Source organism: Passer domesticus, chromosome 2 (genome assembly GCF_036417665.1).
Source record: "Passer domesticus isolate bPasDom1 chromosome 2, bPasDom1.hap1, whole genome shotgun sequence".
In the NCBI taxonomy this organism is placed as follows: domain Eukaryota; kingdom Metazoa; phylum Chordata; class Aves; order Passeriformes; family Passeridae; genus Passer; species Passer domesticus.
In genome coordinates, this window is record NC_087475.1 from 9,496,225 (window position 1) to 9,515,383 (window position 19,159).

The 19,159-nt window shown below is 34.3% G+C and overlaps 1 protein-coding gene across 7 annotated transcripts in view; it reads left to right on the forward strand.

The window, feature by feature from the left end:
• Nucleotides 1–19,159, forward strand: part of CFAP47 (cilia and flagella associated protein 47) — a 260,862-nt gene that overhangs the window by 102,356 nt on the left and 139,347 nt on the right. For all 7 annotated transcript variants that reach the window (XR_010355419.1, XM_064407367.1, XM_064407368.1 and 4 more), the window contains exons 45-47: nt 5,596–5,776; nt 14,047–14,243; nt 17,789–17,932. Coding sequence is in view for 6 of the 7 variants with exons in the window: in XM_064407367.1 (XP_064263437.1) it covers nt 5,596–5,776; nt 14,047–14,243; nt 17,789–17,932 (522 nt within the window). In the remaining variant the exon portion in view is untranslated. The remainder of the gene's footprint in view (nt 1–5,595; nt 5,777–14,046; nt 14,244–17,788; nt 17,933–19,159) is intronic.

Here is a 19,159-nt window from a genome sequence, read left to right on the forward strand (position 1 = left end):
TCTTATGCATCATTCCAACTTATACATATTTTCCTAAGATTTCATCATCTAGAAACAAAAAGTTCTCCCAAGGTAATGCATTAAACAATCAGTTATTACTTGTGAATAAATTTATAATAGTACTATTGCCAAATAAAGGAGGATTTTCCTCATGAAGAATTCCAGCATAGCCGTCTTAGGATGATGGTCTCACTGTGGGTTTTAATTTCCCTTGTGCCCTGATGGTGCCTGGCCTCAGACCAATTGCTGGGCAGCAATGTTATTCCAGCTTTCCAATTAGACAGTTCCCCAAGTAAGAGGAAAATAATTTTCCCTTGTGATTTGATGCTGATAAATTTATGCCTTTTGTTTGAAAAGTAATAGAAAACAAATAAAATGAGGGAAAATTACAACATAACTCTAATCTCTTGTGCGTGTGGAGTGGGACAACAATTGTAATCATGTAATTTAGACTCAAGTAGTCTCCTTTGGGATTGTAGCTAATCCATGGCTCTGGTAACATTTTATTGAGTTTTTATAATTCAAGTCCCTTAATATCACAGTGACTTAGCAAATACTTGAAAAGTCTAACTGCTCTGTAGTTGTGGATGGGATCAAGACTGAATATGATAGGAACAGTCCGTGCACCTCTAGATATGCTAAAATGCAATGTGAGTTCTAAAACCACATGTATTGTGGAAGACGGGAGGATAATTAGCTTAATTGCCTTATAAAACACCTTATAATGGTGGATACTAGCACTGAATGAATTATCATGTGAGAAATGAAACTAATGTGCAGAAAGAAGTATTTTATTCCATGTATACAAAGTCTTATACTTGCTTATGACAAATACAGGGGTGGAGTTCTGCTACTGGTATGGAAAAGAGTTTACACATTAAAAAAAAAATCTCAATGTCTACTATGCAGACTGAAATATGGAACATATTCTTAAAAACTTTTTGTGATTAATTCATGCCAACTATTTGTTTAAAGGTGATAACTTAGAACTTCTGGTTGTATTAACTGGAGAAACCTTTTTTGAGGGGGGTTGGTGTTCTGCAGTGAAAATTTGAGCTGAAGTATGGTTTTAGGTGGTCTAAATTTTCCCCTTCCCACAAAAAAAGGCAAAAAAGAAAAAAAAATGCTGATCTACAGCACCCGTGGTTCAGTGAATTATTTAGGCTCACAAAATCCTTTGGGGCAGATGATGAAGGTTAGAGATAAATCCAGAATCTTTGGAAATCTGTTGTTCTCTTTTGGATTTCTCTTCCATCTTTCTGCTTGCTTCCTGCAGGTAGGATCATGTCAGACAATAGATGGACAGAAGGGAAAATACCCTCACATTAGTACCACTTGGTCCATTTTTTACCTGTCAAATTGAAGAATAAATAACTAAATAATTGTTTGTTTTCCAGTCTCTCTAAACTGTAAATTTTAGTCATGTTTACTTAAGTCACATAGGAAACAGTAGTAAAGGTGAGCTGTGTTTTTGGAGTCAAACTGGGTATGCATAATCAGTAACTAGAGGTGTAATTTTTTTACTCAACCCATCTATACACAGCTAAAATCCTAGGTACTTTTTTACTATGTTTTTACTCTTTTTGTTGCCATAAGGAACAAAGATCTATTTTGATTGTTTTAATTATTAGAATTAGTAACAAATAATGTTTTTTAAAATATTTTTCCCGTAAAATTATGTTCCCTTCTTACCTCCTGAGTGTTTCTTTATTTTAATTCCTCCTAAAACAATTTTGGGTAGTACTAAAGATAATATAGAATAATATGGGAACTCTCAAACACTGTTAAGGTTGGATTTGGTGTTAGAGTGAATAATTAACAAAGGCTATTTTTTGAATAATTAATAATGATGAATAAGAGAAAGCTGAAAAGGGGGTTTTAGGTGAACATAGATAACAAGGGAAGGAAGGGGATATTGCAAAAAAGATAATAGACTGTTTAGACTGAAGTTGCTAAATGTAGTAAATAGAGGAAAGTGAAGAAAAAAGAAATAACAATATGAGAATTCATTTACTTGGGAGTGTGAGGGAGAGGATGCTGTAGTCAGTGTAATGAGACACAAAATAACATGCCTAGTTTTAGACCCAATTGCTAGATATAGGAGTTTTTCTTCATAGATGCCAATAATCTCCTTGTAAAACCAGACATTATGATAGGAAAAGTCCTGTTGTACAAGAATCCCAGAGCTAAAGTTTTAACTTTCTGCTGTGTCCAGGTGTGCCCTCATTGTTAAACTGTTACAAGTATTTACTTAGGCCTGTTTTGCTTCCTTTTGAACACGTCTCGTCTGAGTGTGGACCCCACATTTGCCATATTCCAGATGTTAGGACATTGTGCATTTCCTTTCTATCTTGCTGTCCACGTGTCTGAGCAACATGGAGTGTTTTTATCTTAGTACACCATAGTGGTGTTGGTGAGGTTGAGTTTTGATCAAGGAAAAAGGACTGAAGACCTCATGCACTTGGGGCTGTGGCTTCTGCTCTTTAGCTGATGTGGCAAAGTCTCATCCTCCACCTGTCCAGCTTGGATCTTTAGAGTTTGTGCTCTTCATAGACATCCAGGGATCAAGAAGGATTATTTGTGTTCTCCTGTATGATTATGGAAATTTGTAAGCTCAGTGTAAAGAATCTGCTTTTAAAAAAACTGGTGTGGGTTTTTTTTTTTGAAGGAAAAGTCATGGTGTCCTTGAGCAGAGAATGGAAATAAAAAATTGCATTAGATACATTTGAGTGGGAATGAACTTTTCAGAAAAGGACCTGTGGTCAGATTTCAATTTGCTGAATTTACAAGTGAGACCAATGTCTTCTATATTACATCACTTATCTTTTGATATGGGATTAAGGGAGGTGGCAAACACGATTGATCACAGGGGTTCTGAGAGACCAAGATAATAAATTTCTTTATTCATGAGACACAGTTTTAGAAGTTAATTTCTAGAAGTAAGAAATGGTGCTAAATTAGGATTTGAAGAACAGTAGTGTGCAAGGAAGGAGAGAGGTGCCTCAGAACCCTGTAACAGAATCTACCACCCTTCACACATAGAAAGTTCAGGTGGCACACCTGAGAAAATACCTTGGAAAATCAAAAAGTGCTTGAGACTTTCAAGATCAGGTTTAACTCCTATGCTTTATATACCCTCCATTCATTTTTCAAAAAATTATTCTAAGAAAATAATTAATCCTGGGAACTGAATGCAAATACTATTAGCTGGTAATAAGACTTCTACACTTGGAATGACATGAACCATTAGGCTGATGAAGTAAAAGTGCTTGGAACCTGTCTTTTTGCAATGGACAGGCCTTAGATCTGCATTGATCATGAGAGGTAAAAAACATTAAATTCTATTTAACTCTCACTGCCCACAAAAATCTTAAAAATTGCAACATTAATCTGAATTCTGTTGGCATTTTCTCTTGGAAATGTTAACCTATGAGGCAGCAAAGTTTAGTCTTGTATATGGTTGCAGAGTTTTCTTTTTCCACAAGGTCTCTCATTAAAATGTTTTCATCCTTTACTTGTTTACAAGGTGTTCATAAACTATGTAACACTAACCAACTAGGTTTTTTCCTAACCTATATTGAAAAATGAGATAACATGAACAAAGATCTTAAAAAAAAGTCTTTCAGTGAGTTTTTAAATAATAAGACATTTCTCCAAGATAATTATAATTCAAATGTGTTCAGTGCTCCCGGAAAGGTCATCTTACAATTATATTGTCAATTAAAATTTAACAAAACTATGTAATCATGTTGGATTTTTATTTCAGTGTTGGAAAATAATCTAGTTATGAAAATCATTTGTAGGTATAAATTTATTTGATTATGCAGAAGATCAAGTCAAATTTAAACTAGTAAATGTACATAATTCTTTTGGTTAGGAACCTCCCATTACAATTTAGAATGATTTTTTTTTTTCCACTGCAAAGTATTCTGGCATTTCATTCCTATCAGAGAGAAGTGAACTTGCAATTAATATGGCAATTGAATTATTTGTACCTATTGATATTTTAAATTAATTTTCTGTGGGTTTGAGAGGGAGTAATGTCAGAGTCGAGTCCTGTATGATAGAAATGAATGAATAGTGAGCTCAGTTTTTCGAATCACATAACAATTTTTCCTGTTCCTTCTGTAAATTATATTTGTACAAGGGTGTGCAAATACATTAGTACAAGAACTATCTTAAGAATTTGGTTTGATGTGAATTTTTTAGTCACATACATCTGTCCAGTTGCTCTTCATAGAAAAAGAATTTTGAATAATTATCTGTTTCTACATTTATTGTGCCAAAACCCCTAAATCAACAGCTAAATCTTAACAGGTTCCCAAAGTCCATATATACTTTTTGTTTAACACTGTATTAACACTATGGAAGGGTAGAGTAATGATCAAAATAAAGCAATGTCAGAGTGTGGATCTGCTTTCTAAAACCAGCAAGGGAATATGGGATTTGTACTAAAACAGGGGGGAAAAAAGCAAACAAAAAAACCCCACCATCAACGCAATGCAGAACCCAAGTCTAGTTGGTTTAAACAGTAATTTGACCATCTTGCACGTAATGGTGATCTTTAAGAACAATTGCTTTTCCTTTTAAATTGAATTTTTGAATTCCCTCAATGGATTTGCATTCTTACTAAACACAAATCTGCATTTGCCTACTGAAATATGTACTTTGATACCTGCAGTCCTGGCAGTGTTTTACAGCAAAAGACTTTAAGAATAAACCAGTTTTCTTAGCAAAACATGAATATTGTCATATTTATCTCTGCCTAGATTTGCTTCAAGATAATTCACAGCAGTCATTAGTTCAAAGCCTTGTCTGTAAAAAAGGCATACTCGGTTTAAAATTTGTTCAGCTTACAATTACTCTTGAGCATTGCAATTGTGTGTTATTGGATTGAAAATGGCAATTTTGAGCAAGTAGTGTATTAAATCATTGCAGTATTTTTGTAATGTTATCCTACAGGAGTCAAATTAAGTTCATTAAGAGGTTCAAATGCCTATATTGAGCTTGCCTTAATATACTGTGCTAATCCTTTGCTAATAAGTTTCATGCTGTTGATTAGCAATGCTTTTTACCAAGAGGAGGAGCTAACTTGTCTCTAGAATTCGTTCTAAATATCCATATTTCTAAAACACATTTTCAACATTAAAATATCAGCTAATAGTTTTCCCTTGCCAAAAAACCAGAATAAAACAAAAATTTTCTTTTTTATGCTTCTTATTACTCAGAAACTTTATGAAGTAGGAGAAGAAGCATCTTACTATCACTGATACAAAATATTTTTCTTTTTATGTTTTTTTTTTCCTCTTTCTTGCCTTTCCTGCATATGCATGAAGGCTAGCAGAGATTATTTCTGGGTAGGCTATGGATTTACTGTAAATTTCAAAATGCATTATTCTTAAACAAAATTTTCAGTTCCATGATGTCTAAAAATATTTACAAGTCAGTTTTTATTTGGAAGGATCACTCAAAATTGCTATGTAAGTTTCTTAATTACCAGTTCAGTTTTAGAATTAAGCCTGTACATTTTTGCATTTCTCAACCTGAAAATTTTATGTGATTGCTCAGCTGTATACATGATTGCTTCACTTGCAGAGACGTGCACTTCTGAAGCCTCGCAGGCACCCCTCCGAGCTGAAGTATGTGAATTACAATGTAGAAGTGAGCATAAAAAACCTCTTCAAAGTTCCTAAAAAGTTCTCTATTCCAGTGTTATCTTCAGCCAGAGTTAATTTGGACACTTCATCAGACAAATGCCCTACATCTCAGCAAACAGGTAATAGTCTTAAAGGTGATGAATTTGACTGTATTCTTTTGCCAAGATAATATTTTTTAAGGTTTTCCTGAGTAGATCCAGAAAATGATCTTTCTTTCCTTTCCACTATTGATCAAATTTGCCATTCTTGTCACTACCCAAGTTCTAAATATTAGCTCAAACCAATGCTTTCCACCTGCCATTGGTTTATTGGTTTTCTCAAAGGCACATAAGCACAGGCGACTTGCTCTAAAAGACAAATTAATTTGCTCTGTTTATCTGACAGATCCTGACTTTGTGCTCCCTTCCCATTGCTCCCTTCCACTTCATATCCAGCACTTATCTGTGTTCAAATTGTGACACTCATATCACATCTCTTTTCTTGTTTGCCTTCAGTCAGCCAGAGGGAGATTTCAGCTAATCGTGAATGAACAGGTTTGCATTACCTTTCAGTGATCTTGCCATCTTTGGTCAGTCTGTTGTCTCTAATTTTTCTAGTATCTTAAATTTCATACAGAAATCTTGTTCATTTTTAAAAAATGCTTTATTTAAACCTATAAAACACTCCAGGTCGCATTTCTTTAAAAAACTCACAAGCAACTTGAGCCATTGAGAGAGCTGGAGTCTGGAGAAAAGGAGTCTCAGGGGGAACTTCATGCAAATTTGTAGAAATTTGAATTATACACAGTCCATATCTATTTTTGTTTCATCAGTTCTTAATCAATGGAGTCCTTCTGCATATTTTTGCAGTTCACTTCTCCAAGTGTCACTGGAATCAGCTGTGCTTTCATGGTCTTTGTTTTGACACTCAATATCTTGGGGTTTTTTTATTCTATTCTGGAATAATAAAAAGAATCTCATTTTTTTCTGAGGAGTCTTTATTACAGATACTTTAACTGAAATAGAATTTAACTGCTATAAAATATTTTAGGGTGTGTTTTTAGGAAGATGGCAGCAATAGTTATGCCAGCATTAGAAGTGAGATTGGTGAGGGACTACAGGATGAGCAGTCAGTAGAAGTTGTAGAATAGATATGAGACTGAAGGCTGGAACATGTCATGTGTGGCAGGATATTTAAATCCTAGCTGAAACTCTTTCATTGTCAAGTTAACAATGTGTTTGTGTCATAATTACTGCAGAGGTGAACTAAAAATAGTTAATGGCTTTGTTGAGTGTTTTAGGAAAATCTTTGGATTACACTGTAGAAGAGCAGAATAACAGCTCGGGGAAAGAGAGTCAACTCTGCACACACAGATCTGATGACCTGACAGGATCTCCATCATGGTCTCACAGCAAAGGTTCTTAACTGACCAGTTGAGAGATCACTGTTGCTTAGCAACTGCTCAAATTATTTTAAAAGTTGAAATGTGAACAAAAAATGTTGAAATATATCTGAAAAATGTAGAATATTAATTCCATTGTATTAACTACAAGAATATAGTGAATAAACAACATTATAGTAAATAATGTAGTAAATGAATGACATTACAGTAAGGAAGTAGTTATTTTTCTCTTAGTTCATGCTGCTTCTTTATTCATCAAAGGATATTAAACAAATACTTGAAAGAGGAGAGTAATCAATGTAAAGAAATTTGATCATATGGCAGTGTATACAATCTTTTTGATATATATTTTTTCTTTCTAGGATGGGTAGTTGTTACATGAAGAAGTAGAAATGATGATGCAGAAAAATAAATGGGGCTTTTGTAGTGAATTCAGAGAGGTGGTGAGGTAAAGAACATCCAGAAAGGGAAGCTGAGATAACCAGCTGAATATCATGAAAACAAATATGTGCTCAGTCAGAAGACAGTGCCAGCTGATTCAGTGTACTTATTGCACTAATGAGGAGACACAGGAGGATTTACAGACTCTTAGAAAACATAATATTGTGACAGAAGTCCCCAGATGGTGATCCTGGGCAAACCATTGGTCTCATGTGAAAATTTTGACATTATTGTTTGAGAAAGCAGTAGTACTTCCTCAAGGTGGGAGTAGCTGGTTCTCTGAAAAAATGACAGTGTTATAATTATGAAGAAAAACAAAGGTAGAAGCAAGCTGAATAAAATCAATCTTTGGATCAGAGTTTCTCAGACTGCAGTAGCAGGAAGTGTGCAACCAGAACTCTGCCAACAGGGAATTAGAAGGTAAAAAAATCAATGCCACTCAAAATATTTTCTTGTAAAATGGATCTTGTTAAATGACCTTATTACGTTTTTGGCACTATTTACAGATCAAATAGATAAAAAGAGTACAATATGCTTACCTTAAAGTGTGATATCTTGCTCAAAACCCATACTGCATACTTGCATAGATCTAAAATAATACATTTCCAAGATTGAAAACCTTTAGCAAATGTTTATACATCATTGGAGAGTCATCAGAAAGGGAGTCCTTAGGAGCCAGTAGTTATTGCTCAATGTTAACTACATTTCACTAATTGGGAAGATTACACAAAGCGTTTGTTGAGTTAGGAATGAAACAGATTTTGTAAAAGAAGCTAGTTGGAACTCTTAGATAGTTATAAGCTATGAATTTTAGTCCAAGCAAATATGTAATTATATATTGGAACAGAGTCTGCATGCTAAACCACCATGGTTTAACCACACCATGATGGTTATTCACATTTGTCTCAAATGGGATCTTTCTGAGCTTTAGTTTCCCTCTATCATCAGAAATAACCTGGGAAATAATTCAATTTCCATATATAGCTCAGGAGAAACGTAATTGACAGTAAAACTGCAATGCTTTAAAAACCAAAGAATGGTAGATTGAACATTCAGAAAGTCATCTTAGGCATAATTGAAATATATTGCAACATTGAAGTATGTTGCCTTTTTCTTAGAGGGATGCTGTGAAAGAATGAAAAGGATAAAATGTCAAGTGGGATTAAAATAATGGCTCCAAATTTTAGCAACAGAGAAGTAGCATGCAAAACCAAACAAACAAGCTCCTTCTAAAGGTGAAAGCACAAGAAATTTTGAATAGAAAGGTTTTATGGCACAGAATTGTAACTTGAGTTGTAACTTTACTTCCCAGTGTCACTGACTTTGTAATGCATATATATGTTTATAATCTCTATTTAAGATTTTCTGCCATGCAGTCTTATTTTACAAAACTGTATCTGTGTAAATGAGTATGCTCTTCCTGCAGGTAAGGACCATGTTTGGTAACTCAGAGCTATTACATTATCTCTGAATATCTTTTACAAGCATTTTTTCTGCTGTATACTTGGTGGTTCTGTCCAGCAGCACAACACCCTCTGTGGTTAGGAAAGAAGGAATTAGCTGTGGGTTTTTGAGTAGAACTGTGAAAACCAGTGCAAAAGTCAGTGCTATTTGTCTTTTCAGCAGTTAATCAGCTAAAAATCAGCTTCGACTAAGTTTTAACTAAGCAGAACAACTTCTTAGGCAATTGAGTTTCTTTGAACAACACGGTTTTTATGCTAGATAATGTTACTTATCAAAGATGAAATAACATAGGTAGAAAGGAGAGAAGGGGTTTGTTTTGCAGCGATGTCTCCCAAAATGTTTGAGAAATCTGCAAAGCAGCAGAGTACCTATCTCACAGTGTGAACTAAAGCTGTCAGCCTTACTTCCCACTCTGTTTTTCTGACACAAGCTCCATTGTTCTTTCATCAAAGGATTTTTTGTAAAATTTTGAAAAACAAGGGTCCTTGAATGCATAACTTAAAAAATACAGTGCAGGTATGGAAAAGTGCTGTTTTTATATTATGAAGGAGAACATAATACTGGAACAGCACATCCAGCTCTTGTTCTGCACTTTAGACAAAAGGTTGCAAATGAGGAAGGATTCAGCCAAGTTCTATAGTAATTTTCAAGGTCTTGAAAGATTGAATACCTTGATGACTCCATGATCTCTGAGGGAAAGAGGTTCCTTTCAGGTTACCTGTAATTATTTAGAAAGGGAAAATATGTCTGACTGTGAAGACTGTTAAGTGCTCTATGCAGAAAGTAGAGCACTTTCTACATAAGACAGAGATTTGTAATGAAACATTTTATGGTTCTTGTAAAAATACATGAAGAAGAGATTTTTCAAATATGAAAAAACTCAAGAGAAACAAAATTCTTTCTACCACTCAATCTTTTAAAAAAGAAAGTGGAAGCTTTCCTAACATACACACTTTAATTCCATTTGTCAGGCTAGGGCTTAATATAAGAATTATTTGGTGAAATTCTAACGCTAAGAGAAACGTCCAATAACATGTGTTTTGGTATTAAATAAGGATTTATCCCAGAATTAGGAAATTCTGGATTGTTCTGGAACAGGCTATGCCTTTATACGTTGCAACATGACACTGACAATTGCTTTGAGTAATGGAAACATAAAAGTTCCTGAGACACAGCACCTCACAGGGCTGCCTGTGACAGTTCATCAATACTAAAGCATCCGAGTACTTCATAAGGAGGGCTTCCTGTTAATTTGGTTTTCTTTTTTCAGACTTTTTTTTTGTTTGCAATCTTCTGACTTGAAAATACTTTAGATTACCACTTGTGCTATTAGCAGGAAACCTGATAGCAATACCCTTGGACTAGACATTTTTTAAAGGAAAGAAAATATATGGGAGTAAATGGTTGATAGCAGTTGCTGTTCTAAGCATTGCAGCAGCACACATCAGAACCAGCATATCAATACCTTATTTTATACCTTTTAATAATAACCAAATCCAAACATGGCATGATAAATAAACAAATATATTCCATCAGTAATGATAGATTTGTGCGGTTCTGTGTGGTAATGGTACATTTTAATTTTCAAATGGATATGCACCTAAGCAAGTGTGTCCTGATAAGCAATTTATGTATTTTATTAGCATGTGCATTATTGAAATTTTCTAAGGCAAGCATGCACTGGGAATGCTTTTTGTAATTCCTATGGTTTAGGGTTTTTCTATGTTTATAAAAATAAATATGGAAAACCTAGGCATGAATATGAAACTAAAACCTTTTTTCTGATGGCTGGGTTGTACTATTTCACATCAAAATTGTCCATATAAATAAGTAAAGCTTACAACTACTTTTCAATGAAAAATGTTGCTCCACCTTGCTATATAATTTAGATTCAGTATCACAAGCTAATATTAGAGTTCTGCTGCCTCTTCCTACAGGATTTGATAATGTTGGCTCCCTGCTGTTACACTTACAAAGAATATCCAAGAAGAGTTGTCCCGTTTTTCTTTCCCCCCTGCCTTTCTACCCAGTGAATGATGAAAAATCTTTCTCTACAGAACTATCAGTTATTGTTAGATATTTTCTACTTTCTCAATAATTGTTCCTGCAGTTAATTTATTCAGATTGTTCTGACTTCTTTGTGCCTTCTGGTAAAGCTACTAGCGACTTACTTTTTTCTCTTTTTTTTTTTTTTTAAAGAAAACCTTTCTTCAGAGAAATCTAGATTGCAAAAAGAAAGGCGCTGCACCACAGAAATCTCTAGCTAGCTCTTATTATATCTTTTCACTATAAGCCTTCATTACTAATTAGGCATTAACTTTCCTTTTTGCAGTAATGGTATAAAAGACTTGGTTTTTATCCTCTCTCCATGTAATATTTTCTTATGCATTCAGTGCAGTCTTTGCAGCAAAAACTTTCAAAACTTTTAAGCACTCAATAAGAGATACAAAAGAGTAGCTGCTTTTTGAAGACTACCATGTTGAGTGATGTTCTAATTCAGATTAGCTCATTTGAAGACCTAATATAAAAGCAGAAGTCAGAAGAGTCTGGATTCTTAATTATGGTTGCTTATTTAGCCTTCTAGGAATCCATACCTGCAAAGTCAGTCTTGAAGTTAATTTAACCAGTTGTTTGTGAGACATGCATAGTGTTAGAGACTGAGATAAGTTCAGTGAGAAATTTAGCTTTGAAATTTCTGAATAGATAGACTCACCACTGCTGAACAAAAGCTAATATAATGTCCAATATGACAACAGATTGTGGTGTGGAAGAGTAACATTTCTATTTTTACTCATTTCATTCTCCCAGAATTTGTAATAAGGCTAAATAGTGATTACTAAGGGCGATTATTACTACCTTACAGAATATATTTTTTCTTACATTTTAATGTCAAAACAACTGTCATTACTTTTCTTTGAAAGGTACTGTTTGTAGGCTAATGCAGTTAGAGGATTTAATTTGAATTCAGGCACATCTAAAATGATGACGTATAAGATTTTTAAGAACCAGAGGACACGAACTTTGTTAGTTCTGGTGATCAGGTTGTATTTTTCATTAAATAAATGGCACAAAAGGCCAGGCAGTTGCCAGAGGACGTGACCAGTGCCTATGTGCTGTGATTTAGGTCTCCAAAAATATGTGGTGAAACTGCACACAGATTGAAAGTTTGTTTTTGCAAATACCTCTGTTTTGACAACTGTCTCATAACAAAACCCAATATGATCAAGTGAATGTTTCCTGTAGGCATTTTTCAGACATAAATCTAGAAAATAAAACTGTCAGCTTATTTCGCATGGAATGCTTCCTGTGAAAGAATAAAAATCCTGAGTAGAATGAAAACTGTAGCAAACCCCTGTATTGCTCTGCCTGACTTTTCACTGTTGAAGAAATGTTTCCAGCCTCATTCTTTTTGATGGATGCAGGCTCTGCTTCCTGCTACATGGGAATTAAATAAATTATGCTCATGGCTTGCTGTTGACACTCTTTTCTCAGAAATTGTTAGGTAAGCCAGTTGTGGCCCCATGGATTATGTTCATTAAATAATTTAATATATCCCTAAATTAATCTTTGTTGAATGTCCAGTGAGACTGGGAGAACAAAACATGCTAAGTTGAGATATTTTTAAGTCCAGTTTACTTTATGGTATTTAAAAAACATTTTGAAGTGATAAAAACCTATAATTTGAAGACAAATGATTTCTGTAGTTATTTTGATTTGGAGGAGCCATGTATCACTGGAGAACATATTTATCATGTTGAATAAATGTAACTAATTTACTTGCTTTCGTTTTGATTCATTGTAATTGAGCATAGTATTTAAGTTATTCAACTGACCTATTCTAAAATATATTTTCTAAATGCGTAAGAAACCATTTTTTTACTAATGTCATACTAAATATTGTAATTACGCAATGCACTTTTTAATATTTTTCTTTTAAAATTTTTCTATAGGAAGCATTTCTGTCTGAAAGTGTGCCTTTCAAATATGGGTCCAACTCAGGCAAAAATAACTTTAGTTATTAAGCTTATTTTAAAACTTTATTTAATTACTAAATATTGGTAGTTAAAATTTCCACGTAGTGCAAGAAAGTAAAACTCATGCAGAAATACATTGGATCTTTCTGTACACTGTATTATCTTCAAGTACAACAGAACCTTGTCTCTGATTTATCATATTTTTCCAGCTTTAGGCATTGGTTTCTAACCTTGGAAAACAGTGAAGAGAATCAGTGTTTGTCACATGTAAAACTACAGTTTTTACAGCTGCCGTCTTCATGTGGTTTTTCAGGTTTCTTTGAGACTCTGGGACTGGGAAACTCTTTGTGGCCATCACTGGAGTTCCTCATGTACCTTCTTTTTTCCTTGGGAATGTATCCTACAAGGGCTAATTAAAATCCTGTGGAAGAGTCTGATCTTTTCTGTAAGCAAGCACAGAGGAGGAAATCTTTTCAGCACTTGTTAGACCTGGCTCTGTGCAGAGATGGACAGCTTTGCATTTGTATTCCTTCTTCCTTGCTCTGGAGATTACAGTGGAGAATTTTCCCTGTGTGCTGCAGATTGGGAAAATGGGACTTTGCATGAATCTGTTTCAGCTTAGACACCCCTGTCAGTTTTTGAAACTCAGACTTTCAATCCGAAATGTGACATAGAAAAAGGTCTAATGAGTTGTCATGAGGACTACTACATTTAACACAATTTCAGTAATGGTTGGGATACTCACCAAATATACTGTACTATCACTGATATTTCTGATGGTAGCTGTTGAAAAATGTGTAGTAGCTTGTATAGTTTTCAAAATATTTACAGAAATTCATATATGTTAAATTCTTCTACTAGATTTAAGAGATATTTTAAAATACCTTTATCTGTGGACTACTAAAATCAATAGAAAATATTGTTTGCATACTTCAATATACCCTTTTTAGGAAACTAACTAAAAGGGCAACACTCCTAAAATTCTGATGTTTCTTGGAAATTTTTGCATGTACTGCTGGGAAGACTCTCCTACAGTTTATTGGAAATCTCTTCAGATTCTGCTTGTGAGTTCAATGTTCCTGAAAAGCTTTACAACAGCACATTTTTTTGTTTTGTTTTGGTTTTTTAGATGGAAATGACACAGTTGAATTTCCTATAAAATTCACTCCTGAGAAAGCTGGTTGCTACCACTGTCAGATTGTTCTGAAGTCATCTTGGGATATTCGTGTCTATGAGATTGAGTGTGTGGTGAATGCAGACCAGGCTGATGCACAACTCGAATTTCTGACTCCAGCTTACCAGACAGTGACTCAGGAAATTCCAATTGTAAGTTCACTCCTCTACTGCAAACTAAACTGAGATTCAGGATTTTGAAAAAGTGGATTTCAGATCAATACTGTTACAATTTACAGTCCTGAAATGCAGAAATGCATACTAACTTGAGGATTATTTCTCAAAGTCCATGTCGTAGATAATGTAAAACCTGTTGGGAAAAATAATTTACTTCAAGTTAATTATTAGTTTGATGTGCTGAATTTTCATGTTTTCTCAAAGTTTTTAGTCTGTTATTTAATAATGTTATCACAATGAAAGTGAAAAAAGTAGTTATTTAATCTAGGGAATAAATACACATTTATACAAATATTTCTGAAGGAAAAAAAAGGAGACATGCTGGGGAATAAAATAGAAGAACTAGATTACATACAGTTTAAGAAACATGGTAAGCATAGCCAGTATATCATGTATAGATTTATCATATCTTCTTTGTGTATCATATCTTCTTTGTGAAACCCTTGGCACATGAGAAATAAGATCAGAGAGAGAAGATGGGTGCAATATCATCTCTCTCAGAAAATTATTAGTCAAATTTTAGAGAACTTTAAAATAAAACAAAAAAACGCCTCCAAAATTATAGAGAAAGAAATTAAGCTACAATAGAGGAATAAAGATTCTTTAAGAGATAGAACCAGTAAAAGATTTCCTGAGATCTGAACTACAGTTTGGTCTACGTCCTTTTGATTGTAGAGCCACTAAGGAATACTAGTGAGCTAATTTATAGAGAAATTATTCTGAGATTTTGTAGTCAAAAGAATGTGTGCAGATTCAAACAAGAAGACTGAATATCTGGGGAAAGACCATGCTGTATGCCCTGTCAAATATTGAGAGTATACAAGGAACTAGTTCATCAGAAAAAATTAAAGGAAACCATATTACAGTGGTATCTCTTCTTGCACACGAGTTTTAAGATATTAATAATTTATGTATTAAACATTGATTCTTTGAATGTTATATTAGCCTAAAAATAACTGATACATAACACAAAAAGGTAAAAGGATTTTCTGCCTTGTTTAAATCGACATTTTCTAAGCAGATTTGTTTTATTCTTCTGATCTTTTCTGGATTTATGGAAATGGATTTATTTTTCACTTTACATTCTATATACACTCCTTCTAGTTGGAGTTTCTCCATCTGCCAGAACATTTCCCATATTTTTATATTTTTTTTAGCAGTATTGTATTTGTCATTGAAATTTTATTAAGTATTCAGTGGGGAAAGATATGTTCATTGTGGAACTGAAGATGGAGTTATTCAATCTACTAAAATTAGTTTCTTGAACCAAATATTTAGTGCTCAAAGCACTTTTTACAGACACAAGCAAGCTAACAGTCATAATATGTGTTAGGTGGAACACTTTATAAATGGAGCAGGTTAAATGGTCAGCTGGTTTGCTTAAAGCCACACAGTGAATTAGAGACAGAAACAGAATAAGAACCCAGCTGAATCTGAGATCTGTGATTAGTTTCTTTTGGAGTTTCCGTGATTTTCTCAAGCATGATTTGAATGTAACTGTTCCATCCCTGCCTTTCAGACTCTCCAGGTATAGGTCCAATACAAATATTAGGTACCTTGTGTTGAATCACCTACAATCCTGTAAGGAAATTCTGACTCCCTTAGCATTAATTATGTTTAAATTAATTCACTTGACAGACTTTGGATGAGATTTTACATTAAGCAGAGATTCTGTAGGAGTTAGATGATTTATTAATTAAAGCCATTAATGAAGAAGTATAAGGGAATAGAATTTAACAAATATTTTATTTTGATTTTCTAATGTTTATGGTTGTGCTTAATATCTTTCTTTAGAAGACACTTTCAGACACGTTCCTGCAGTGTTAGAATGACTTGTTACAAAAGAATTTCATGACCATGTTTGTCAACTGCATTTCTTCAGATGACAAATTTTTGTGTTGGAAATTAGGAAGAAATATTTATGTTACATATTGATGTAATCATCACTACTGTGGATAAAGGAAACATCTGATACTAATTATAATAGAAATCACTGAAAATAAAACAACTTAAGCACCCAAATTTCCATGGCCCTCCTCTAGAACCTAGACCAAATGTGATGACTTTTTTCTTCTATCCCAAGTTTTAAAATGTTAGTTTAGCAGGGAGTGATGACCTGCCAATTTTACACCTGGGCAGCTGGTTTTCAAAAGGATGAAGCTTTTCCTGATATTGTGGAGATAAAACAGCATGATAATAAAACATCCCTTTGGCTGTCTTTTTTTCCCTTTAATTTTATCCTTGGCACAAGGACATCATACTTTTGTCTTTTGTGCTTTCTACTAGAGATGATGCCATTGTTATTACAGAATTGGAGACATGGTGATACAAGTTTTTGGTAAAACTGAGGCACTACACAAACCTCAACATTCCATGCAGGCATATGTGCTTAATTATTCGGAAATTTAACAGCTAACACAGAGGCATTAATCAAAGATATTGATCAAACCTTAGATATATGGTACTGCAGATGTGGGTAGCTCTGGGTTAGCTCTGATGAGCACAGGTTCTTTATTCCTGAGACTTTCATAGACAGAACCAGACTGGAGTATCATCTCTTTTCCCTGAAATCCATTCTTTATCTCTGATGTTTGTATACAATTTTCCATGGATGAAGACCATTATAGGTCAAAAGATTACCTCCTTTTTTCATAGATACGATGAGATTAATCTTCTCTAATTGACAGGACATGAATTAGCTCATGAGTGACAATTTATTTTATCTTTCAGATGAGTGTTAATATTTCTTTTTTCCAGACTGAATGTTTGGTCATCTGGTTCTTTCAAATAGTAGGAGGCTGAATGGATTTATTTTAGTTTTACTATTTTTAGGCAGCCTCTAAGCATGTATTATGAAATACCACACTTTTTACCATAACCAAGCAGTCTTGTGATACATCTGGGTGCAAGATAAACGTTTCTTAAATAGGCTCAGGCTCATATTGCTCAGGATAGGCATTCTTTAAAGTACTTTAGTCTCTTGAAAGACCAGATTCTGAGAACACAGGACTGTAAATCTCTTTAGGAGATGGAATTCTCAATTCATAAGACTGATCTTGTAATATTGCAGTGGCCAAATGAAGCAATATATACCAGCACACCACTTCAGCACTTAAAAGGGGCGCACCAAGATTTTTTACAGATGGTATAGGAACAGAATTTTGCCAAGCATTAAACAGCATCATAAAGATACTTGTAAATGTTTATAAAGATACTTCCAAATTCCATCTTGACCATTTGCTAGATCATGCTCATGTTTTCTAATGAGTATTCCTGCTGACAGTATTGCTGCTGAAAGTAAGGGTTCTGTCTCTCTGGCTGCCAGGAATAACAGATTTATTATTAGCTTATTTCATTTTTTAGTTACACTGCCCTTATTCTTCCCAAAGGCACTCTGAGCCAGTACTTGGAGCAAATGAGTACTGTCCTCTGATGCAGTGATAGCTGCAAGTAAAAGCTGAAATGCACACTAAAAATTTTAAATGCATAATCTAATTTGCAACTTTGATTTGCATTTTCAGACTAACATATCCGATAAGGACTGGAGGTTTGAAGCAGTTTTGGAAGGACAGTGTTTTCATGGCCCTGCTGTAATAAATGTGCCTGTAGGTGGAACAGTTCCGTATCCACTCACGTTCAAGCCCCTTGCTGAGAGTGTAATAAAGGTAAGAGAGAAATGAGTTTCAACATTTGAAAAGGATGCTTTCACCAATACAATTGTCACCAGTATCCAAATTATGTAAGCAGTTAGACAGTTGCTAATATTAAAACATCTGCTTGAGAGAAAGAAAGGGTAGGATTTACTACTATCTGAAGTAAAAACACAAATGAACTAATTTTGTAAAGCTTAAGAATAGTTACGATAGATTTCCTCGCCACATATTTTGATGTCTTCTTTATTTAATTTTCTATTATATTCTTCAATTCCATTAGTTTATATGAAATCTTTCAATCCTACATTTATTCTGTAAAAATTCTGAACTTTTATCACAAAAATATATGTTGCTATTCTGAATTTAAATGCTTATATTAAATCCTATTTCATTACCTAAATAATTCGGTAGTATTTCTCATTGCATGCCTACATCACAAATTAATTTATGTGATAAGTACTTTATTTACAAGTTAACCTACATTTTACAGCTGCTTTTGCCATCAGAGTAATCACTATTCCAAATTCTAAAATGATGAGCAGAGCAAAGGCTATAACACCTTTAGCAAGAAGCTGTATTTGTGGCTTTGTCTGTGTCCCAGCTGAGGGATTTTGACTGCAAGTTGCTGTTGAAGTATGTGAACTGCCAAAGATGAAAAAATAATGTTCTTTGAAGCATGAGTAACCCTTCTACATGTGTTACCAACCAAATATAATGCAGTTTAGGCATCCAGTATTGTAAAATTATTAAAAGCCAAAAGCCTTGAATCCTTCGACAAATGATTATGGGGAACATTTTAGCTGAATCACAAAATCATCCAGGTTGGAAGAGATCTCTGAGATTATCCAGTCCAGGTGTCAACCCAACACCACCATGGTTACCCCTAAACCATGTCCCAAGTGCCACATCCAGATGGCTTTTGAGATGGTGACTCCACCACTTTCCCTGGGAATTTATTCCAATGCCTAACCACTCTTTCAGTAGAGAGCTCTTTTTAATGTTTAATCTGAACCTCCCCCGGCGCAACTTAAGGCCATTTCCTTTCAACCTTTCACTTGAGACATAGAGAAGAGACCCATCCCTGCCTCACTAGAACCTCCTTTCCGGTGTTTGTATAGAGCAAAGCAGTTCCCTTGGGTCTCCATTTCTCCAGGCTGAACCCTGTGCTCACAGGACAGGTGGAAACACTCAATGAGCAAAGGTAAATATTAGATAAGAGACAAGAGGCATGAGATAATA